Source organism: Rattus norvegicus, chromosome 13 (genome assembly GCF_021556685.1).
Source record: "Rattus norvegicus strain SHRSP/BbbUtx chromosome 13, alternate assembly SHRSP_T2T, whole genome shotgun sequence".
Lineage (NCBI taxonomy): Eukaryota > Metazoa > Chordata > Mammalia > Rodentia > Muridae > Rattus > Rattus norvegicus.
Genome location: NC_141546.1, coordinates 41918852 through 41945090, shown reverse-complemented (window position 1 = coordinate 41945090; position 26239 = coordinate 41918852). Strand labels below are relative to the sequence as shown.

General features: G+C 40.5%; 1 protein-coding gene across 2 annotated transcripts in view; it reads right to left on the bottom strand.

The window, feature by feature from the left end:
• The window catches only part of Rab3gap1 (RAB3 GTPase activating protein catalytic subunit 1), a 73923-nt gene that overhangs the window by 35704 nt on the left and 11980 nt on the right, over positions 1-26239 (bottom strand). For both annotated transcript variants that reach the window (NM_001402314.1, NM_001402216.2), the window contains 4 exon segments: positions 4323-4488; positions 6682-6801; positions 21065-21143; positions 22697-22829. In NM_001402314.1, the coding sequence (NP_001389243.1) occupies positions 4323-4488; positions 6682-6801; positions 21065-21143; positions 22697-22829 (498 nt within the window).

Here is a 26239-nt window from a genome sequence, read left to right as displayed (position 1 = left end):
GGAGATCAGGAGAGGGCTCAGTGTCTCTGGAACTGCATTCACAGACGGTGTTAGCCTCTGTGCACATGCTGGGAATCAAATTTGGGTCCTTACAAGAGCAGGCAGTGATCGTACCTGCTGAACCATCTCTCTAGACCCTACACTTTTTTACTCTCCATTTCTCAGACACTGAATGTCACAGAGAATTGTATACATTTGGGGAAATGGTGTCTTTCTTTTAAGTAAAATGGAAATCAGAATCAGGTTTAATATTTAACCAAGATCACACATACAAAATAGATTATATTAAATTAATCAGTTAACAAAAGAACACTTAGAATTATGCATAAGTTCACTAGCAATAATAAAAATTCTATGACCCTAACTTCTCTCTCATTAAGCAGAAAAAGATTAAAACAGGTTTAGGAGTCACTTGGAACATCTGAAGCATGGGTTGGATATTGCTCCCTTGAATACTCTGCCCCTGAGTAAGAAAGATACAGAATCATGTACATGCCACTGGTAATTTCAGATAAACAAAAATTCATTCCAAAGTCTAACTATAAGGTGGGTGTGATGAGAAACAAATCCAAATCTTAGTCTGTTGTGCCCTAGAAAAGAACAATACAATTCTGGGTTTTTGTTTGTTTTGTTTTATTTTGTTTTTGGCCCCGCAGTATGAAATGAGACGGAAGTGCCCCAGTCCCAAAGCAGTACAGGTAGATGTAGAATGAAATATCTGAAAGAATAAGGAGCAAACATGGCACAGATATGTTTGTAGGTCCTAGAACAGGCATTCTGAGAAAACTTAAGGGGCTACCTGGGGCTCACAGCACATGACTGCTACAATCTGACAGTGTAAATGAAGACAGACTGAGGGATTACAGATGACATTAAATAAAGGACCAAGGCCCTGGAAAGATGGCTTAGTGGGTAAAGGCACTTGCCACCAATTCTAATGATCTGAATCCAATTTGTATGCACATATACAAAATAAGTGTAATAAAAAATAAATAATGTTTAATGTTTAAAAAAATAAACGTAAGATGCCAAAGTCTTGAGCACAACAAGGGCACCTCATACCTTTCCACAGAAACCAGAGCTGGTAGGCACATTAGCTATATGCCTGAAAAAGAACTCTGTGAGGGGAAACCTGTCATCCTCATAGCTTGAGCAAAGAAACTCAAATTCCAAGATCATATAGACAACACTTCCAATATCAGCAGAGCAAGAAGCTCCATCCACTTCTTGAAGACCTGGTTCTATAGTGCTCTAGAGAGAGCAATCTTGAGTTTGTAAAACTAACACACACAATGTCTAGAAAAGTTAAAATTGCAAAATAAAACTTAATTTCAAAAATTTTCATTTGTCTTATTTTCTGTGTATGGGTGCTTTCCTCATAAATGAACAACTATGTGACACTTGAGAGCCTGGTACCTGTGAAGGCCAGAAAGGAGGTGTCAGATCCCCTGGAATTGGTGTTATAGATGGTTGTGAGCCACAATGTAGGTGCTGGGAATTGAACCCAGGTCCTCTGAGAGCAGACCATGCTCTTAATCATGGAGACACCTCTCTGGGCCCACAATAAAACTCTTATTCTCAAAAGAATAGGCAAAAAGTATAGTCCTAAAACAAATACCCAAATTAGCGATTAAATTATAAAACCATGATCTATAAGGAACATGAAATAACTAAGAATGTTAAAATGGAAAAGGAAAGTGCTAAGAAGGTTCAAATATTTAGAAGTATGGTGGAAGAGATTTAAACGTGTACTTTATGTGATGGCAAATGGCAAAACTGGACCCAGCAACAAGAAGCCTCTACTAAAAGCTAGCACTCTATGAAATGAAAGCTATTCCTCCAACAGATGACCTTTAAAAGGTAATCTTATAAAGATGTGGATAGCTTTAACTATATAGAACACTTTACAGTATCAAAAGTAATCCTCAATTGCCTTAAATTCAATTTTCTCAGGTGAACGTGGAGAGAAGCCGACCATCAAGAGTTCTGTAAAATTTTGGAAGACTGGGAGGTGCTTTTCATTTAAAACAACAACAACTGAGAGCCAAAATTTAAGTTAGGTTTCACACATCAAGACAGACTCTGTAACACAGAAGTTTCCAAAAAGAAAGGCTGAGCTACATACACAGAGGAAAGACAAAAATATCTGAAAATGTTCATTAATACTCCTTAAAAGGAGTAAGATTGTTTGAAGGTTTTTTTTACAATAAAGTTTTAGTTAAAAAAAAAAAAAAGGAACTACTTCTGTTCATTAAAAAAGGATAAGGAGCCAGGCATGGGGAGGTAGGTCTTTAATCCCAGCACTTAGAAGGCAGAGGCAGGCGGAGCTCTGAGTTCAAAGCCAGTCAGGTCTACAAAGCAAATCCAGGACAGCCAGAGAAACTGTTTTAGAAAAACTAAAAAGGAAGGAATAATCAATACTGGAATCAAACCAGAAATTTCACAAAACACTAAATAAACACTTCTGATGATTAAAAAAAAAAAAAAAAAGGAAATGAACAGAAGTCAACACAAAGCTGGGTTATTCAGAAAACTCCCATGATGTTGGATGTAGAATTAGACAGTATGGATTTCAGAGCCCAGAACACTTAGGAAAAGAAAGTTACTAGAGACATCAAATGTTTCCAAGACTGTTTTCAATTGAAACAGTCATGAGAAATTATGTTAAGAAAAACTAAGTGATAAAAGGAAGACTTAACTTTGAAATTCCTATCCTGATATTTAAAATAGATTTCTGTGTTGGGCTGGCCATGCAGCCTCCCTCCTTCCAAGCTCCCTTTTTATAAACTGGGAATGTTCTCAGTCACTGCTCTACTGCTGGGAAGACACACCATGACAAAGGCAACCTATAAAGGGAGGCAAGGAGCTGGGGCTTGCCTACACTTCCAGAGAGTTAGTTGTGGACTTCATGGCAGGGAACCACGGCAGCAGGCTGGCCAGCATGGCACTAGAGCCCCAGCCCTGGCTGAGAGCTTTACACCCTGGCCTACAGGCAGCAGGCAGAGAATGGAAGAAGACACTGCCTGGCATGGGTTTCTAGAACCTCAAAGCCCACCTCCAGTGACACACCTCCACCAAGACACCTCCTAACTCCTCTCAAACAGCCCACGAACTGGGGATGACCAAGCAATCCAACACAGGAGGAGCCCACAGGGACCATTCTCATTCAAACCACTCAGGGTGAAAGGTCTTGAGCCAGCCTGCCCTTCTTCCCTTCCAGAACTGGAGAAGGAACAAGGCAGTTCAGGCATGCTAGGCAAGCGCACTTGCTCCCTTCCTACTACTAAGCCAAATCTCTGTCCCATGTTTTCTAATGCAGTTCTAATCCTAACACAAAATGCCTATTAAAAAGGAGAGATTCCTTTTTAAAACAGTAAAACCTTCAGAAGAGTTGGAAAATGAATATAATCTACACTCTCATGACTTTTACCAAGTTCTGTGGCACAGAACCCTCCCCTCTACATGTATATATTTTTTTCCTGAATCCTTTAAAATGTGTAATCATCAAGGCAGTTCACTTCTAAATACCTCATTTATGACTTAAGAAGGATGTTTTCCTATGCAGCTGTAATGATTAACACAAGAAGTTTAACATCAACACTAATTTAAAATACTCCGTACACATTAACACTATCCCAACAATCCCAAGCCAGGTCTTTTTTGTCTGTTCTGCTCTGAGCACAGAAAAACCATCCACTGCACGTGGCAGCCACCTCTTATTCATCTTCTTTAATCTACACACCTACAGCTTTACTTTCATGAGTCCATACTAATTACTTTGTTTAAAAGGCTCGATTTGGAAATAAACGGTTGCTTTTACACATTTTTATTTAGTTAAATATCCGGACAGAAGCACTACTCAGATGAGTCTTTCTCAGTGGGTCACACTAAAGACACGTTTAATATCAGTTGGTTGTTTTTATTTCTCAATTAATTTTTCTATTCTTTTTATATTTTAGGTTTATAGGGTTTTGCTGCATGTATATCTGTGCACCATGTGTGTGTCTGGTGCCCTCGGAGATCACACGAGGACACTGGAGCCCCTGGAATTGCAGTTACAAAAAGCTGAGAGGCCCCACGTGGGTGCTGGAATGGAACGCAGGTCCTCTGGAAGAACTGCTGCACTCTCTCTCCAACTCTTCAGTTAATTTTCTTTAACTAATACATAAAATAATAATTTTATTTACATAGTTGAGTTCAATTTGCTAATCAAGTTTGATTATAATTTATTACGTTATTGATATTAGAAAATTTCTACATGATCAAATTGCCAGACTGCTACTTTTATCTGTATTCCAAATAAGACTGACAATACAACTCACGATTTTTGATTTGAAGATGTCCAGCAGACCTGACAAATGAGTGTACTGATTTGGCACCTTTCGAAGATGAACCATTTCAAAGTCAGTTCGGACGCCTGGACCTTGGCATTCTCCCATGTACATTCGGCGCCATTTGTGATGTATCTGGACAAACAGCGGTACCTGGCTGTAGAATACGGGTAAAAAGGACCAGAAATCAAGCTCAACATTAAACAGGAAATAATCCTAAACCTCAAAACTGTCCCTGCTATTTTAATTTCAGTATTTTCCGTTTCTACAGAAAGAAAATGTTTAAACACAGATTCTCATTTACTACAAAGATACATTAGGTTTCTCCTCTCCTTATCCTAACAAGTTGATGAAGCTTACTGCACTTTAGCAAGAAAACTCTCACCAGCTCGGCGGGGAAGTCTTTCTTTCCTTACCATTTGAAAGTGAGAATAAGTAGAACTAATAATAAGTGAGAATAGTAGAACTAATTCTCACTATTCACAGGTTTCTGCTTCAGCCCACCCACTAAAGTACATCTGTAACCCACAAAACAATACTAGCAGTACAGACTTATGTGCAGCTCTGCAGAGAAGAAAGATTCGAGTCTCTAAGTTACTGTTTCAGATGAACTCAAACTAGGTAATGGGCGCCTTCCTGTCACAACTCTCACACCATAAGAGAGTGTCCTTTGATGGTCAAGTGGATCTGAAAGCCATGTTTCTAAGACCCAGAAGGCTGTAATCTGTCTACAGACAGCAGACGTGTGTAAAAATGACTCAATCCAACACAAGTTACAAGCTTTCCTGAGTTGGCTGCTGAGCTCAGTCTCAGTGTATCAATAATACATCTACCATACATATAACTCATAAAGTATAGAGTTGGTAAGAATCTGACCAAAACCTCATGAGAACCTATGCACTTCCCCTTAGGAACAATGGCTGATAAAACATAACATCTATGGTGTTTCTAGAACACAAATACGGTAAATTTCAAGGAAAGGCTATAAAATACATGCCCAAGTTATAATACTCCTTTGAAAATACAGCTTTGTCAGTTTTTTCATAGGAGGAAATAACCGGAAAGTTGGCTCCACCAACTGAAAGCTAAGCTTAAGTGTAAGGGGAAGCCCTGGGTCCTGCTAAGACTGAACCCCCAGTGAACGTGATTGCTGGGGGGAGGGCAGCAATGGGGGGGGGGGGGAGGATGGGGAGGGGAACACCTATAAAGAAGGGGAGGGGGAGGGGTTAGGGGGATGTTGGCCTGTAAACCAGGAAAGGGAATAACACTCGAAATGTAAATAAGAAATACTCAAGTTAATTAAAAAAAAAAAAAAAGAAATATAATCCTTAAATACTTAATCATTTTCTTGATCCCAAAAGTCACATGCATGCCAAATGTTACTTTTCTATCTCATCGTGCCAAACACAAGCCAACTGAATGATTTGTAAAGTGACTGAATAAACTTCATTTAAAAATTACCCCCCCCCAAAAAAAAGGAAGGAAAGAAAGCTAAGCTTATGTTACCAAAACATAACAAAAATTTAAAAAGTCTAAAATATTCCTTAGGGCACTCTAGTGCATCAATTTCTCCACCAGTAAATTTACAGTAAGAGTCTCCTGATCCATCTGATACACAAAGGAAATACAACTCAAAGTAGCCGAATGGGTAAAGCTAACTTCATGTTCTTAAATACTTATACCTAAGGACAGAGAGTTGCTGAGCATGGTGGCACGCGCTTTAATCCAAGCACTGAAGGGAGAAGAGACAGGCAGATCTACGTGAGTTTGAGACTGGCCTGGTCAGTGTTCCAGATCACCCAGGCTTACAGAGTGAGACCACAACACACTCTGTAAACAAACACACACACACAAACCACAACAAAACAAAACAGAAGAGGGGAGGGTCACAAAAATACATTAAAAACAACTCATTGAAAATTTAATCCCAAAATAATGTCTAATACTTTACAAATTTTTAAATTGGACTTTGTAGCAAAATTCATCCCTCATTTGAAATACAAAGAACATTGGATTTATTTTCTTTAGGAATGACCTCCCAATGGGTTTTTTAATTAATTATACTCCTTTTGGGATTCCTGGTTTATTTTTCTTTTGAAACAAGGTTTCACGTGCAGCCCAGGCCGGCCTTAAATGTGTGATCCTCTTGCCCAGGCCTCTTGAGTACTAGGATTAAAGACTGCTCTACCACACACAGCTCTAATTTCATCCTCACACACCAAATTCTAGTACAATAATGTACAAAGGTAGGTACTAAATTCTTCATTATAGGAAAAAAGAACAGTTAATAACCGTGCTGAATTACACTACAAGAATTTAACACACTTGAACATGTGTGAAGTGTACCTACCAGCCGGTGTTTCCCAGGGCAATAGAGATGGAACTGAGGAGGAGGTTACACTTGGACTCACTGAGAACCGCGTCACTGTGTGCAGCAGGGGCAATCACCACAAACTCACGCAGGCCATACCTTCAAGACACAATGGCCCCAGAAAAGACAGCCATTATTTGAAAAGTTTCCCTACAGGAAATTTAAGCCAAATCTGTGTTATTAGACATTTTACTTCCCCCTATTCCCATCCCACATGGCAACTACACGCATTTACATTTGAAACTTTATTAAAAAAAAAATCCAGTATGTATATGTGAGTGTGGTCATGCCTGTGCCACAGAGCACATGTGAGTTGAGGGCCAAAGGATAACTTGTGTGAGTGGGTTCCAGGGATTGAATTTAGGTTGTCAGGATTATGTCACAAGCATTTTTACTCACTGAGCCTGAATTTCTTTTTCTTTTTTCTCCCTGGAGGATTAGGAGTCAAAAACAGGATCTCATGCTTGCTAGGTAATTGCTCTATCACTGAGCCAACCCCAGGCCCTGACTTTTCTTTTTCCATCTTTTTCATCCCCTCTATTCACTAGAAATGAAGTCATAGTAATTATATGAAATTATAGTAAGCATTAAATAATAATTTTGTCTTAGAAATCAGCTTACAAGGCTAGTAAGAAGGTTCTTGTTACACAAGCCTCACAACCTAAGTCCAATCCGCAGAACCTCATAAAAATAAAGAAAACCAACTCAACAAAGCTCTCTTCTAACATCCACAAGGACACCATAACACATGACACATGACACAGACAGACAGACAGACAGACAGACACACACACACACACACACACACACACACACACACACACACACCCCACAACACAAATAAAGCTCCAGTTTACTGGCAGTACTATGTCCAGCAATGTAGAAAATAAGCTAGACTACCTGAATGTCAGGGAAATAATTACCAGCCCTGATGTGTATGTTATGTACTATGTTGAGATACCAACATAAAGTATCCTAAAGATTTCTTGTATTCCTTTACTCAAAGACACAGATTAGGCATGGGTTATAACACCATTAGGATATAGCTTCCTCTTGCTATGGTATCTACAACAGTGGCATTTTCTCATTTATTTGCCAAGTCATTAAAGCCATATATTCGTGTCTCTGCATGTGTATGAGTGATTTGCCTGCATGTATGTCCATGCATCACATGCATACCTGGTGCTAACACAGGCCAGAAGAGGGTACTGGATCCCCTGAAACTGATGTTTCTGATGTTGTAAGCCACTTGTGGTTGCTGGGTATCAAACCCAGGTCCTCTAGAAGAACAGCTAGTGCTCTTAACAGCTGAGCTACTGCTCCAGCCCCTGCTGCCTAAATTTCAGAATATAGTAATAATTTAAGGCCAACGTGGTGGTATTTCTGCCCAACTCATCTCCTCGATACTCTTAAGTGAATTTTAATAATTTTTAAATAAAGAAAATAATTTATGAACAGCATTACTCACGTGACTTGCCTATTTTAACTTAGTCTCTGCATGTGTAGTCATAAATCCTGCTTTTAACAAACTTTCCCAAGAAATCCCTTGGAATGCAGTATATAAAAACTCTACCTTGATCACCAGATTGGAACCGCTGAGACACAGACTATATTATAAGCCTATTCTAATAAATCCTCTCAATAAAAAACAAAAAGCAAACCAAACAAAAATGTTTTCCCTACACTCTATCCCACCGTTTACTGTTTAGATGCTACTGTGACTCTGACAGAGTTTGAGGGTTCCCCCAAAGAAGCATGAGCAACATTTGTCACTCCTCAGCTCACCTCCACCCTCTGACACACAACATCAAGATTCACCATATAAAGGCAGCAGCAGATAACTAGAAGAACCCAGGATATGAATGAATTATCCTTGGAAGAAAACAAGTTTCCTGGTGTTCTTCCAGAAATGTTCCATCTGTTCCTAACTATCACGGACCAATCTCTTCTGACCAGCTCTGCTCCCAGGGTGCTGGTGTTGAAATAACTTAATGGGCAAATTCAACAAATATTACCTGTACAGTACATTCCTGGAAGTTAAGTTCCAGAAAAACAAGAACATCTGCCTTCATGACACTGATACCTGCTGCCAAATAACCCTTTTGACTTAATACAATGGTGGTGCCTAAGTAAAAGGTTTTTTATTTTCTTCTACACTCTATGCATTATTTTCTGTTTGAAGCACGCACACACACACACACACACACACACACACACACACACACACACCATCACTAAATGTCCAAATCCAAATCTTTTTTTCTTTATTAGATATTTTTATTTACATTTCAAATGTTATTCCCTTTCCTGGTTTCCCCTCCCCGTCCTTCTATAACAGTGCTCACCCACCCACCCACCCACCCACCCACTCCCTCCTCCTTCTTTAAAAAAGATTTATTGTTGGCACCTGAACCTTGCTGAACCCAGTCAACAGTTCCCTGCTCCCAAACCCTGTGGGAGAGAGAACTCATCACCCAGACATGGGTAATTCTGAGACTACAAGGAAGGAGAGACTGCCACTTCTGCCCACCTTTGCCCACATCCCTGGCCCAAGAAGAAACTGTATAGGGTCTCTGGGAACAGGAAGATAGGGACACTCAAGCTGCAGAAGCCCTGTGGTCCAGACCGCACGCAGATCTGAACAGACCTGGTCAAACAGCTCCCTGCACCCAAATCCCGTGGGAGGGAGAGCTAGACCTTCAGAGGGGCAAATATGCCTGGAAAACCAGAGGAGACTACTCTCTGCATTTCTTTAAAGCAGAATTGCTCTACATTTCTGACTCTAGGGGAAAACACCTAGCAACATCAGGGCCCCCTGTGCACAGGGACCCAGAAGTAGGGGCAGGCCCTTCTGGTTGCTACCCTCACGGAGAGTAGAAACCCAGCCCTGAGGAGCAACTTCAGGCCCGAGACCAGAGGTAAGACCAACTTTTGTGCTCCAAGTGACCTGCCTGGTGGACTCAGGACACATGCCCACAGGAACAGCTGAAGACCAGTAGAGAGGAATGACTACACGCCTGAAAACGTAACACTCTGTTCCCATAACTGGCTGAAAGAAAACAGGAAAACAGGTCTACAGCACTCCTGACACACGGGCCTATGGGACGGTCAAGCCACTGTCAGAAATAGCACAACAATGTAACACCAGAGACAACCTGATGGCGAGAGGCAAGCGCAGGAACCCAAGGAACAGAAACCAAGACTACATGGCATCATCAGAGCCCAATTCTCCCGCCAAAGCAAACACTGAATATCAAAACACACCAGAAAAGCAAGATCTAGATTTAAAATTACATTTGATCATGATGATGGAGGACTTTAAGAAAGACATAAAGAACTCCCTTAGAGAAACGCAGGAAAACACAGGTAAACAAGTAGAAGCCCTTAGAGAGGAAACACAAAAATCCCTGAAAGAATTACAGGAAAACACAATCAAACAGGTGAAGGAATTGAAAATGGAAATAGAAGCAATAAAGAAAGCACAAAGGGAAACAACCCTGGATATAGAAAACCAAAGGAAGAGACAAGGAGCCGTAGATATAAGCATCACCAACAGAATACAGGAGATAGAAGAGAGAATCTCAGGAGCAGAAGATTCCATAGACATCATCGACACAACTATCAAAGATAATGGAAAATGGAAAAAGCTACTGGCCCAAAACATATAGGAAATCCAGGACTCAATGAGAAGATCAAACCTAAGGATAATAGGGATAGAAGAGAGTGAAGACTCCAAACTCAAAGGACCAGTAAATATCTTCAACAAAATCATAGAAGAAAACGTCCCTAACTAAAGAAAGAGATGCCCAAAAACATACAAGAAGTCTACAGAACTCCAACTAGATTGGACCACAAAATAAACTCCTCCCGTCATATAATAGTCAAAACACCAAATGCAAAAAACAAAGAAAGAATAGAGCAGTAAGGGAAAAAGGTCATATTCCTTAATATCTCTCAAAAGCAATGGACTCAATTCCCCAATAAAAAGACACAGATTAACAAACTGGATACGCAATGAGGACTCTGCATTCTGCTGCCTACAGGAAACACACCTCAGAGACAAAGACAGACACTATCTCAGAGTAAAAGGCTGGAAAACAACTTTCCAAGCAAATGGTCTGAAGAAGCAAGCTGGAGTTGACATTCTAATGTCGAATAAAATCGATTATCAACCAAAAGTCATCAAAAAAGATAAGGAAGGACATTTCATATTCATCAAAGGAAAAATCCACCAAAATGAACTCTAAATCCTAAACATCTACGCTCCATATACAAGGGCACCTACATACATAAAAGAAATCTTACTAAAGCTCAAAGCACACACTGCACCTCACACAATAATAGTAGGAGATTTCAACACCCCACTTTCATCAATGGACAGATCATGGAAACAGAAATTAAACAGAGACATAGACAGACTAACAGAAGTTATGAACCAAATGGACTTAACAGATATTTATAGCACATTCTATCCTAAAACAAAAGGATATACCCTCTTCTCACAACCTCGTGGTACTTTCTCCAAAATTGACCATATAATTGGGCACAAAACAGGTCTCAACAGATACACAAAGATAGAAATAATCCCATGTGTCCTATCAGACCACCATGGGCTAAAGCTGGTCTTCAATAACAATAAAGAAAGAACGTCCACATATACATGGAAGTTGAACAATGCTCTACTCAATGATAACCTGGTCAAGGAAGAAATAAAGAAATTAAAGACTTCTTAGAATTTAATGAAAATGAAGGTACAACATACCCAAACTTATGGGACACAATGAAAGCTGTGCTAAGAGGAAAACTCATAGCTCTGAGTGCCTGCAGAAAGAAATAGGAGAGAGAATGTGTCAGCAGCTTGACAGCACACCTAAAAGCTCTAGAAGAAAAAGAAGTAAATACACCCAGGAGGAGTAGAAGGCAGGAAATAATCAAACTCAGAGCTGAAATCAACCAAGTAGAAACAAAAAGGACCATACAAAGAATCAACAGAACCAAAAGCTGGTTCTTTGAGAAAATCAACGAGATCGACAAACCCTTACCCAGACTAACCAGGGGACACAGAGAATGTGTCCAAATTAACAAAATCAGAAATGAAAAGGGAGACATAACAACAGAATCAGAGGAAATTCAAAAAATCATCAAATCCTATTACAAAAGCCTTTATTCAAGAAAACTTAAAAGTCTGGAGGAAATGGACAACTTCCTAGACAGATACCAGGTACCGAAGTTAAATCAGGAACAGATAAACCAGTTAAACAACCCCATAACTCCTAAAGAAATAGAAGCAGTCATTAAAAGAGCCAAACCAAAAAGAGCCCAGGTCCAGATAGGTTCAGTGCAGAATTCTATCACACCTTCATAGAAGACCTCATACCAATACTATCCAAACTATTCCACAAAACTGAAACAGATGGAGCGCTACTAAACTCCTTCTATGAAGCCACAATTACTCTTATGCCTAAACCACACGAAGACCCAACAAAGAAAGAGAACTTCAGACCAATTTCCCTTATGAATATCAACGCAAAAATACTCAATAAAATTCTTGCAAACCGAATCCAAGAACACATCAAAACAATCATCCATCATGATCAAGTAGGCTTCATTCCAGCCATGCAGGGATGGTTTAATATACAGAAATCCATCAACATAATCCACTATATAAACAAACTGAAAGATAAAAACCACATGATCATTTCATTAGATGCTGAGAAAGCATTTCACAAAATTCAACACCCTTCATGATAAAAGTCCTGGAAAGAATAGGAATTCAAGGCCCATATCTAAACACAATGAAAGCAATTTATACCAAACCAGTAGCTAACATTAAACTAAATGGAGAGAAACTTGAAGCAACCCACTAAAATCAGGGACTAGACAAGGCTGACCACTCTCTCCCTACTTAGTCAATATAATTTTCGAAGTCCTAGCCAGAACAATCAAGACAACAAAAGGAGATCAAAGCGATACAGACTGGAAAGGAAGAAGTCAAAATATCACTATTTGCGGATGATAGGATAGTATATTTAAGTGATCCCAAAAGTTCCACCAGAGAACTACTAAACCTGATAAACACCTTCAGCAAAGTGGCTGGGTATAAAATAAAGTCAAATAAATCAGTAGCCTTCCTCTACACAAAAGAGAAACAAGCCGAGAAAGAAATTAGGGAAATGACACCCTTCATAATAGTCCCAAATAATATAAAATACCTTGGTGTGACTTTAACCAAGCAAGTGAAAGATCTGTATGATAAGGACTTCATGCCTCTAAAGATCTCTGAAATTGAAGAAGATCTCAGAAGATGGAAAGATCTCCCATGCTCATGGATTGGCAGGATTAATATAGTAAAAATGGCCATTTTACCAAAAGCGATCTACAGATTCAATGCAATCCCCATCAAAATACCAATCCAATTCTTCAAAGAGTTAGACAGAACAATTTGCAAATTCATCTGGAATAACAAAAAACCCAGGATAGCTAAAACTATCCTCAACAATAAAAGGACTTCAGGGGGAATCACTATCCCTGAACTCAAGCAGTATTACAGAGCAATAGTGATAAAAACTGCATGGTATTGGTACAGAGACAGACAGATAGACCAATGGAATAGAATTGAAGACCCAGAAATGAACCCACAAACCTATGGTCACTTGACTTTTGAAAAGGAGCCAAAACCATCCAATAGAAAAAAGATAGCATTTTCAGCAAATGGTGCTGGTTCAACTGGGGGTCAACATGTAGAAGAATGCAGATTGATCCATGCTTATCACCCTGTACAAAGCTTAAGTCCAAGTGGATCAAGGACCTCCACATCAAACCAGATACACTTAAACTAATAGAAGAAAAAGTGGGGAAGAATCTTGAACACACACATGGGCATTGGAGAAAATTTCCTGAACAAAACACCAATGGCTTATGCTCGAAGATCAAGAATCGACAAATGGGATCTCATAAAACTACAAAGCTTCTGTAAGGCAAAGGACACTGTTGTTAGGACAAAACTGCAACCAACAGATTGGGAAAAGATCTTTACCTATCCTACAACAGATAGGGGCCTTATATCCAAAATATACAAAAAACTCACAAAGTTAGACCGCAGGGAAACAAATAACCCTATTAAAAAATGGGGTTCAGAGCTAAACAAAGAATTCACAGCTGAGGAATGTCAAATGGCTGAGAAGCACCTGAAGAAATGTTCAACATCTTTAATCATAAGGGAAATGCAAATCAAAACAACCCTGAGATTCCACCTCACACCAGTGAGAATGGCTAAGATCAAAAACTCCAGCGACAGCAGATGCTGGTGAGGATGCGGAGAAAGAGGAACACTCCTCCATTGTTGGTGGGATTGCAGACTGGTACAACCATTCTGGAAATCAGTCTGGAGGTTCCTCAGAAAATTGGACATTGAACTACCTGAGGACCCAGCTATACCTCTCTTGGGCATATACCCAATAGATGCTCCAACATACAACAAAGACTCCTCTATGTTGATAGCAGTCTTATTTATAATAGCCAGAAGCTGGACAGAACCCAGATGCCCTTCAACAGAGGAATGGATACAGAAAATGTGGTACATCTACACAATGGAGTACTACTCAGCTATCAAAAACAATGCCTTTATGAAATTCATAGGTTAATGGATGGAACTAGAAAATATCATCGTGAGTGAGGTAACCCAATCACAGAAAAGCACACATGGAATGGATTCATTGATAAATGGATATTAGCCCAAATACTTGAATTACCCTAGATGCACAGAACACATGAAACTCAAGAAGGATAACCAAAATGCGGATGCTTCACTCCGTCTTTAAAAGGGGAACAACAATACCCTTGGGAGGGAATAAGGAAGGCAAAGTTTAGAACAGAGGCAGAAGGAACACCAATTCAGAGCCTGCCCCACATGTGGCCCATACATATACAGCCACCCAATCAGACAAGATGGATGAAGCAAAGAAGTGCAGGCCAACAGGAACCGGATATAGATCTCTCCTGAGAGACACAGCCAGAATACAGCAAATACATAGGCGAATGCCTGCAGCAAACCATTGAACTGAGAATGGGACCCCCGTTGAAAGAACCAGAGAAAGGACTAAAAGAGCTGAAGGGGTTTGAGACCCCATATGAACAACAATGCCAACCAACCAGAGCTTCCAGGGACTAAGCCACTACCCAAAGACTATACATGGACTGACCCTGGGCTCCAACCTCATAGGTAGCAATGAATAGCCTAGTAAGAGCACCAGTGGAAGGGGAAGTCCTTGGTCCTGCCAAGACTGAACCCCCAGTGAACGTGATTGTTGGGGGAAGGGCGGTAATGGGGGGAGGATGGGGAGGGGAACACCCATATAGAAGGGGAGGGAAAGGAGTAGGGGGATGTTGTCCTGGAAACCGGGAAAGGGAATAACATTTGCAATGTAAATAAGAAATACCCAATTTGGGGTTGGGGATTTAGCTCAGTGGTAGAGCGCTTGCCTAGCAAGAGTAAGGCCCTGGGTTCGGTCCCCAGCTCTGAAAAAAAAAAAAAGAAATACCCAATTTAATAAAGATGGGGAAAAAAAGAAAAAAAAAGAAAAGAGACTATCAAAAAAATTTTTAAAAAGATTTATTTATTTACTCTGTATACAGTGTTCTGCTTACATGTATGTCTACACACTGGAAGAGGGCACCAGATCTCATTACAGATGGTTGTGAGCCACCATGTGGTTGCTGGGAATTGAACTCAGGACCTCTGGAAGAGCAGTCAGTGCTCTTAAGCACTGAGCCATCTCTCCAGCCCCCTCCTCAAAATCTTTTCTTAAGGAGTTAACTTAAATATCAACTGATGACTTCCACTAAACACACACCCTTCCCTAAATTTTAACATCTTTCCCTATCATTATGTTCTTACTGCTGTCAAAATAATTCATTGGTTTAAATTTCCTTACAAGCTCTGCTTGAGACTTGGGACTATTCCTTTCACCAAGTCAACAAACACTAGTATAAATATTAGAAAGCAAGAAAGTTTATGCAAAAACTAGCAACAATAAAACGTGGACGACTAGCTCTTTCTCTGACAGGGTCTTACTGTAGATCACTGGCTGACCTAGAACTCACAGAGATCTACCTGCCTCTGCCTCCAAAGTGCTGGAATTAAAGGTGCAGCCCCGGACAGCTAAGCAACTACATTATTTTAATGAACAAAGGATTCGGACAGCCATCATCTCCCAAAAGATTACACAACTGTTTTAAAAAGAGTCCCATAAAGAGACGATGAACATCAGTAGTAAGCAGAAGGCATGTGAGTCAGCCATCACCAAACACTTCACCATCACCACTATCAAACAGGAAAAGGACGAGGCCCTAACCTGGATCTGGCTTTACTGGTGAGGACAGGATGCAGTAAAGCCGCGGTGAGAAACGGAATGCATGTTTTAAAATTAATACAAACAGCCAGTGTGCCAGCACACACTCAGAGACAAGAGGATGTCTGAGTTCACGTCCAGTCAGGTCTACATAGCAAGTTCCAGGCCAGCCAAAACTATACAGTGAAATTCCAAGAATAATAATATAACTTCTTAAATTAAAAACGACCCACCCCTCATCCTAGCAATCCCACTTCAGGGTCTAGACCAAAAAGAACAAAAGCAGGCACTTCTGTTCCTGGTATCCAAACAAAGCAACAATCCCAATGCGCCAACCCACAAAATCATTCAATGGAACAGTTACTCTTAAAACATAATAAATGCACATAAATACACCTTAAAATCAAAAGCCAGTAAGTCACAAAAGGATAAATACTCCACTTTTATGAAGTACTGAAGGATTCAAATTCATACAAATGGTCCCCCCCCCCCCGGAGCTGGGGACCGAACCCAGGGCCTTGCACTTCCTAGGCAAGCGCTCTACCACTGAGCTAAATCCCCAACCCCAAATTCATACAAATGGAAGATAAATGCTGGACCACCAGTTGACTAATGGCTATGGTAGACATTTCATCTTCAAACCAAAACAGCTAAGCTTACTCTCATATATCCTTGAGGATCAGGGTACATTATCAGCTCTTCTAAGAACATTTTCCTGACTTGATCTATGTGTATTAGTGGGACAGACCTTCCATCAAATCTGTAATGCATGAGTCACTGTCTACTTCCTTCCCAAAGTCATAGCTTACTGACATAAGGTACATATGTTGGTATGTCTGTGTCTGGATCACAGTGTTTTAAAATATCGTTTTTTAAGGGGAGGGAGAGCTAAACCTTCAGAGAGGCGGACACGCCTGGGAAACCAGAAGAGACTGCACTCTGTGCACATCCAGATGCCAGAGGAAAACACCAAACGCCATCTGGAACCCTGGTGCACGGAGGCTCCCGGAAAGAGCGGCACAGATCTTCCCGGTTGCTGCCACAGCGGAGAGGACTTAGGCAGTACCCCACGAGCAAACTTGAGCCTTGGAACCACAGGTAGGACCAACTTTTCCCCTGCAAGAAACCTGCCTGGTGAACTCAGGACACACAGAGGCAAAATTCCTCTAGGACCGGGCACTTCCTGTGTTTACCGGAAGTCCCACACCCGCGGATCCCGGCCCGCAGCAGCTCTCTGCTCCCAAACCCCGTGGGAGAGAGACCTCACCGCCTGATCAGGTGGGCACTCCTGAGGCTGCAGAGCGGAGGAGACCACCAACACTGCCCACCCCTGCCCACATCCCTGGCCCAAGAGGCAACTGTATAAGGCCTCTGGGTTCCCATAGGGGAGGGCCCGGGAGCGGCAGGACCCCTGCGCCTGAGACACAGCCGGAACCTGAAGGAAACAGACCAGATAAACAGTTCTCTGCACCCAAATCCTGTGGGAGGGAGAGCTAAACCTTCAGAGAGGCAGACACGCCTGGGAAACCAGAAGAGACTGCACTCTGTGCACATCCAGACACCAGAGGAAAACACCAAACATCATCTGGAACCCTGGTGCACGGAGGCTCCCGGAAAGAGCGGCGCAGATCTTCCCAGTTGCTGCCGCCGAGGAGAGGACTTAGGCAGTACCCCACGAGCAAACTTGAGCCTTGGAACCACAGGTAGGACCAACTTTTTCCCTGCAAGAAACCTGCCTGGTGAACTCAAGACACAGGCCCACAGGAACAGCTGAAGACCTGTAGAGAGGAAAAACTACACGCCCGAAAGCAGAACACTCTGTCCCCATAACTGGCTGAAAGAAAACAGGAAAACAGGTCTACAGCACTCCTGACACACAGGCTTATAGGACAGTCTAGCCACGGTCAGAAATAGCAGAACAAAGTAACACTAGAGATAATCTGATGGCGAGAGGCAAGCGCAGGAACCCAAGCAACAGAAACCAAGACTACATGGCATCATCGGAGCCCAATTCTCCCACCAAAGCAAACACGGAATATCCAAACACACCAGAAAAGCAAGATCTAGTTTCAAAATCATATTTGATCATGATGCTGGAGGACTTCAAGAAAGACATAAAGAACTCCCTTAGAGAACAAGTAGAAGCCTACAGAGAGGAATCGCAAAAATCCCTGAAAGAATTCCAGGAAAACACAATCAAACAGTTGAAGGAATTAAAAATGGAAATAGAAGCAATCAAGAAAGAACACATGGAAACAACCCTGGACATAGAAAATCAAAAGAAAAGACAAGGAGCTGTAGATACAAGCTTCACCAACAGAATACAAGAGATGGAAGAGAGAATCTCGGGAGCAGAAGATTCCATAGAAATCATTGACTCAACTGTCAAAGATAATGTAAAGCAGAAAAAGCTACTGGTCCAAAACATACAGGAAATCCAGGACTCAATGAGAAGATCAAACCTAAGGATAATAGGTATAGAAGAGAGTGAAGACTCCCAGCTCAAAGGACCAGTAAATATCTTCAACAAAATCATAGAAGAAAACTTCCCTAACCTAAAAAAAGAGATACCCATAGGCATACAAGAAGCCTACAGAACTCCAAATAGATTGGACCAGAAAAGAAACACCACCCGTCACATAATTGTCAAAACACCAAACGCACAAAATAAAGAAAGAATATTAAAAGCAGTAAGGGAAAAAGGTCAAGTAACATATAAAGGCAGACCTATCAGAATCACACCAGACTTTTCGCCAGAAACTATGAAGGCCAGAAGATCCTGGACAGATGTCATACAGACCCTAAGAGAACACAAATGCCAGCCCAGGTTACTGTATCCTGCAAAACTCTCAATTAACATAGATGGAGAAACCAAGATATTCCATGACAAAAACAAATTTACACAATATCTTTCTACAAATCCAGCACTACAAAGGATAATAAAGGGTAAAGCCCAACATAAGGAGGCAAGCTATACCCTAGAAGAAGCAAGAAACTAATCATCTTGGCAACAAAACAAAGAGAAGAAAAGCACACAAACATAACCTCACATCCAAATATGAATATAACAGGAAGCAATAATCACTATTCCTTAATATCTCTCAACATCAATGGCCTCAACTCCCCAATAAAAAGACATAGATTAACAAACTTGATACGCAATGAGGACCCTGCATTCTGCTGCCTACAGGAAACACACCTCAGAGACAAAGACAGACACTACCTCAGAGTGAAAGGCTGGAAAACAACTTTCCAAGCAAATGGTCAGAAGAAGCAAGCTGGAGTAGCCATTCTAATATCAAATAAAATCAATTTTCAATTAAAAGCCATCAAAAAAGATAAGGAAGGACACTTCATATTCATCAAAGGAAAAATCCACCAAGATGAACTCTCAATCCTCATCTTCGATTGGTTTATATACAAGTGTGCAATTTCTTGAAAGGCTTGAAAGTAAAATGATGCTATCTGGTGCTGGATAGAGGAGCCTTATTTTTTATTATGGCAGCTTGCTATTTTTGTAACATGATGATTTGGTTGAACACAATAAAGTACAGTAGTAACTGAAAAAAAATAAAACATTAATTCAACTAACAAAAAAAATATCGTTTTTTAAATGAAAGAAAATACAAGCACATTTATTATGTATCATCTTCAAATGGTCGTCTGCTCTTTTTCTAATTTTTAGGAAAGAGAAAAGAGAAAAATCTCCCAGTAACTACTAGCAATATAGCAAGCATTTTCACAGGGTCTCCTGTTTCCACCCCTCAAGTACTGTGATTACTAGCATGCAATACCACATCTGGTTTATGGGATCCTATGGATCAAACTCAGAGTCTCATGCATACTAAGCACTCTACCAACTGAGTTGTGTTCCCTAAACAGTATACTAAATGTGCCCCTCCAAAATAATGTTCAGAGACTCCGAATAACTGAGAAAGATGGAAAAAGTTCAAACGTGAGGTGCCACTTGCATTAATGTCATCATATTTACAGTTACTAAGACACGTGGGTTTTGATTTTATCAAGTAGCTGTTTGAAGTCAACATTTACTTAAATTTATAGTAATACACACTAAATCTATGACATCTAAGTGTTCTCTACTGTTCATCAGAACTACAAGTAGGTATCACTCTGTGTTATGATGTACAGTGTGCAAAAGAGCTCAGAAGAAGCATGAGACGGTAGCCCTGAGAGATGCCTATCAAACTGGCTCTTGGTTAGCATCTGGGATTCTGGACCTGAGGAAGGTTCTCGTCATTCTCTGGTTGATAAAAAAACTTACTCAGTGTATTTAAAATGCTTGTGCAAATAATATGGTTACATTTTACACCTGTTTTCCTTTTGGGAGTCTGAATTTTGTTATACACCATGAAGACAAAGTATCCCTACTGACCAAGTCCTTTAAAGCTTTGAGGAGGGAGCCTTTCAAAAGCCTTCCCAACAGATGATGTTACTTTGTTGTGGAGGGAACTGAGTAAAACCTGTAGGATCTTATTAGAAAAACTTCTTCCGAGCTTATGTCAGCAAACCTTTAACTCCTGTCCTCTGCTGACTGTGCTTTGCGCTGCAGCTATAATAAACAGCTTTAGTAGCAGGCTGTCGCTGCCAGTCCCCTAGTCAATCACTGAACCTAGAGGTAGTGGGCTCACCTTAAAACACATTAGCTCGGGGGCTGGGGATTTAGCTCAGTGGTAGAGCGCTTACCTAGGAAGCGCAAGGCCCTGGGTTCGGTCCCCAGCTCCGAAAAAGAGAACCAAAAAAAAAAAAAAAAAAAAAAAAACACATTAGCTCGGTGTGGTCGCACACACCTTTAATCCCACCACCTGGAGGGCAGAGCAGGCAGATCTGTGAGTTTGAGGTCAGGATGGTCTGTCCATATAGAATTCTCAGACAACTAGGGCTATGCAGAGAAACCCAATCTCAAAACAAGCAACAACAAAACACACACACACACACACACACACACACACACACACACACACACACAATATCTGAATAAAAAGGATACGTACCATCTTACCAGACAATGTGCTCTTGGAGGAAAGTCATTATTCATACATAGCAAATCTTGCATTGATTGAGGAATAGCATCTACAGAAACATTTGAGAGTAAAAATCACATCGATTTAAACTCAAATTGTTAGGTGATTTTATATATGCTTTGAGAAAAGCATGTCTTACTAGACTGCAGTTAGCAATTGTCAGTTTAGACTCCTGACAAATAATCCTTGTGACCTCTTACAACTAGCTTTTTCTTTTACCCTAGACATTTTTAAAGTTTTATAAAACCTTTCTCTACTTAATTTCTCATTTCTAACCCACGTATGTTTAGCCCTTACATCCTGATCCATAATCAGGAACTGATACAAATTATCATTATATGCATTGATAAATATATAACAAATTTAACACATAAAAATATTTGCTTATAAAATGTATCCTTGTTAGTTATAAGGATTTGTCTTAGCAAATTATATATTTTACTAATATTGTAAAATAAATGGAAAAGCATCAATATTTTGAAACCCTGATTAACAAAAAATAATAAAGAACTCCAAAACAATGAAAGTCTGCTCTTGGTCTTCCAACTGTTGGTAATACAGTTTTAAGTGTGTATCTCTAAGCTAACTAAAATTTTTCTTCTAACTCCATTAGTTACAGCATTGACCACAAACAACTAGAAAGGAGACTTCATAGTACAACCCGTACAAGCAACAATGCCCTCACTATCTTCTCTTACAGCAACCCTCTTCATCTGTTTATCTCAGAAACACCCATCTGAGCATTCTGGTCTCAGGCAGCCCAATCTAATATAAAACCAACCAAGCTGTATTTTGATGTTTTTTTTCCTTTATCAGTACAGTATGAACTCAAATGTCCTTGATTACCATCCCACAAAATGCAAACATTTCCCACCTGCTCTTTCTTTCAAAAAGAAACTCATCTGTTTTGTGTTACTACATAATTATCTTTCATATGTATGTCTGTGGCCACTGTTATCACTCTACTTTCTCACTCTAAATGCAGAAGCCACATTCTCTTGTCTGCAGGAACATATATAACAAAAAAGGTGCCATACCATCCCTACCTAGGAAAACCAGACAGTTTAGGCCATGTTTAAATGATAACCTGCTTAATAATCAGGATAATCAGGATGCTAATGCACGTCCTACAAGTAGGTCCACACATCAACAGACGAATTGCCTTTACTTGCACTCCTTCACAGGCTAGCTTACTTATCCCAATCTCCAAATAATCTAACAACCCGATCTCCTCCTGATTAGGTCACCCCCACAATTTCAGTGGATTTTCACCTGTCTGTAGCACGCCGTTTATCACTGTCTACCTCCTTTTACCGTTACTTCCACACCTTAGCTTCCTTACTGAAACGTGCATTCCCAAAGATGTGGCAGAATACTCAGCACGCGAGTCACTCAGTACCTGCTGGTTCAATCAAGTTTAAAGTGCCTGCCACTGTGGCTCTTCCTCTACTTCAGATGCAGTACTAGCACATACTACTTCAAGCTTGGTTTACATCTTTCCTCTTATGGGTATTACTGAGTTACGAGAACTAACTCATATCTAAAACTTAGACCCTTAAGAGATTGTATAAATATGACCCTTCCCCACAAAAAACCCCATACCCTCCGATTCTTCATCCTTCCCTTCTTTATCAGGAGATTCTTGTACAAGGTAGTGATGAGTGACTGAAAACCTGAAGTCAGCAAAGGAAATTTCATCTGCTCGCTCTTCCCATGTGCCGGAAGTAAATGTACCCTGCATTTAACAAGAGAGAGAGAGAAATCAGCCAGCTTATTCAACAGTAGTCAGTGTTTACTATGCAGTGACTGCACCCTCTCTTCTACACATTGATCAGAGACTGCACTCAACAGTTACTCTCTACACATTGATCAGAGACTGCACTCAACAGTTATTCTCTACACATTGATCAGAGACTGCACTCAACAGTTATTCTCTACATGATAAAGGCAAAAAGAATTTTTTTTTAAAGATCTTACTGAGGCTATGGGGCACTCACAAAAAGGTACCTATCATGACTGTCCTCCAAAATACCCAACAAGCAGCTGAGTCAGATGCAGATATGTGCACTCAACCAATGAACAGAAGCTGCTGACCCCTGTGGCTGAATTAGAGAAAAGCTGGAGGAAACTGAGGAGGAGGGCGACCCTGTAAGAGCACCAGCAGTCTCAATTAACCTGGAACCCTGAGATCTCTTAGACACTATTATCACCAACCAGGCAGCATACACCAGCTGAGATGAGGGCCCCAACACATATACATATGCTGGATCTGGGTTCAGTCGGAGAAAATGCACCTAACCCTCAAGAGACTGGAGGCCCCAGGAAGTTTAGAGAGGTCTGGTGGGGTGGGTAGGGTGGGGACATCCTTGTGGAGACAGGCGGGGAGGGGGGAATGGGTAGTGGGGGGGGGTTGCAGACTGGGAGCGGAATAAACTCTGGAGTGTAAAACTAAATTAAAAACCAATTAAGATCGTTCAGCAGAGTAGTGAAGAGCGATGTGGAATACAAACGATCTGGGTGTGGGGAGCACTTCGGGAAGTGGGAAGGAGGCAAATAAACAAATGGGGAGATGAGGAAAACAGCAATAAAGATGTTCTAAGTCACAAGAAATCATACTCTAAACTGTACACATGCATACAAATCTGTAATGCATTTTATAATATATAATCAACTTTAATATAACATACATTTAATACAATTTTATAACATAATGAATATATTATAATACAATATAAATGTATAAACAAACATGATTTTAATGAATCTTTCTCATGTGGCTGATGATGCTGCCTCAAATAGCCAAAGACCACCTAACAAAACCCCCGATACCAGACTTGAGAAACCCTCTTTTGAGCTGTTGGCCAGGGCTGTCCTAGACTCCCAAGACATACAGTCTACTGCTGTTGCCCTTGGTTGCCCTCCAGAGGAAGGTGATGAATTCCAGTTGTTGCAGATACCATGGACTTCAGAATCAGAGCCCAAAGCCCCATGAGCTGACACTGAGCCGAATGCCCCCAATCTGAGGACTAGCTTTTATGGTACCAGAAGGGGACATGCAAGCTTCCAAAGAAGGGAGGTAACCAACATCCTACCCAGCTATGATGCCTATGAACCACAACAATGACCAGGATGGCACAGCGACCACAGGTGCAGTGGTAGCACACATATCTTGGGGGCAATAACTGCTCTCTAATGGACTTAAGATTCTATCAACGAGAGGGAAACTGTGATTGGTACTGGAAACATAGCTAAGTACTCGGTGTGAGTGAAGTCGTGGTCACTGGAGAAGAATCTACAGCCACTAATCTACTAAAGCAGCACACTCCCTAACAACAGTGTGCAAACATCTGTCCTTATACCCACAGTTAAGTGTAGTCTTCACCCCTCATCAAGGAAACTTCTCTTTGCAATGATGGAGAACATTTAAAAAAGATGCAACCAGTCCAAATGCAGTTGTGTCCCAGTCCCAGTGGAATGCATCTAAACAGTCCTATAACTCCTGTACACTCCTGTGACACAGGACGACTGTGGAAGGGAAGGCAGAAAGTAGTGTAAGGAGCCAGAGACGAAGAAGTTTGCTCTAAGATTGTGTTTCCTAATAATATTAAAAGCTACACCTCAAACTCTCACCAAGTAAGCTGACGCCAATCAACATGTCAAACTGGACAAAGCAAAGCTCATAAGGCCTCAGCCCTACACAAAGAACTATAGGCAACTGAGGAAAGCAGGAAATGGAAGAGGTGGCCTTTCCCAGAGAAGAGCACACAAACTGGTTGTTCAGTGCCAATTGATCAGCCCTGAAAACATGCATACAGGTAGCACTATATATATTGAACAGGTTATATTTAGAAATAAGTATGTATGCATACATATGTACACATATGTGTATGTATACAGACATATGCACGCATGTCTATATACATATATAAACAAATATATATGCATGCAAAAACAGTGAAAAAAGAGACCAAGAATTCAAAGGGGGGGGTACATGGGAGGGTTTGGAGGAAGAAAAGGGGAGAAATGTGATTAAATTCTCACAAAATGAAAAAAATTTTTGTATGGTTCTATTGTTATCAACATATGTCTCAGATAAGATTTTCAAGATTTATATTGACAACTTTACAATTTTCATGCTGAAAAATTTACTTAACACTCATAACGTAATACTGAGGAACATCTAAGAAGGTCCCGAGACCTCTCCTCTATGTTAAACAAACTTAAGCTTTTCAGCCAGGGACTCCTTCTAACACCCACTTAGGAACTAGGTGTTTAACAGCTAGGTGCTCTAGGGAACAATGAATTCTTCTTATTGCCAAGAATGCATTAGTTGTCCTACATGCTTATATTGTATTTGCTTGTAGTCTTTTTTCACTTATGTGTCACTCTCTAGCCTCTGAACATATGTAATAGAGCGGCAGTAATAACAGCTCATGCTGACTGAGAGCTCAGTGCCATTCACAGATGAGCAACAGAGCCAGACCTCTAACATAAGCCTTTACATAAGCCTTTACATATGCCTTTACAGCCACACTACCACAGCCACCGCTATCGCTGTCACCAAAAAGAGCTTTCCTGCTATTTACACAACAAAAAGGTCAACCATTACCAAGTATAACAAGACTCTCCTCCAAACTTCACATTTGAAAGTAGGAAATACAATAAAATACCAATTATTTTCCTATGTGATACCCAAAGACACAGTCAACACCATGGTTACTCCTTAGACAAAAATGAAAATATAAACACAAAAGATCTTATGACCTAATCTTTAAATGGTCATACTTCCTTAAACAGTTGTGCAAGCAAGTCAATGTTGCTTTTTTCGCTACATTTTAAAGAAATTGATTTTTCGGTGTTTGAATCTCATCTAATTTCTGAAAAACTTAAAAATTAAAAAACTCTATTACACTACTTCAATAATTCATAAAGCACCCAATGTTTGAGTGAACAAAAATAAAGGAATCCCAACTATTTAGATTATATCTATACCAAATTAACTTATGGAAAAGCTAGAGAAAAACAAGTTAAATGCATTTTACATTTGCTGACTGAACTTCTAAGAAAGGAAGTCAATGTCATTCCAGGCTTCTGAGCATGAAAACTCCAAACTCACTCCAGCGCTGCAGGAGTCACTAGTCCTCC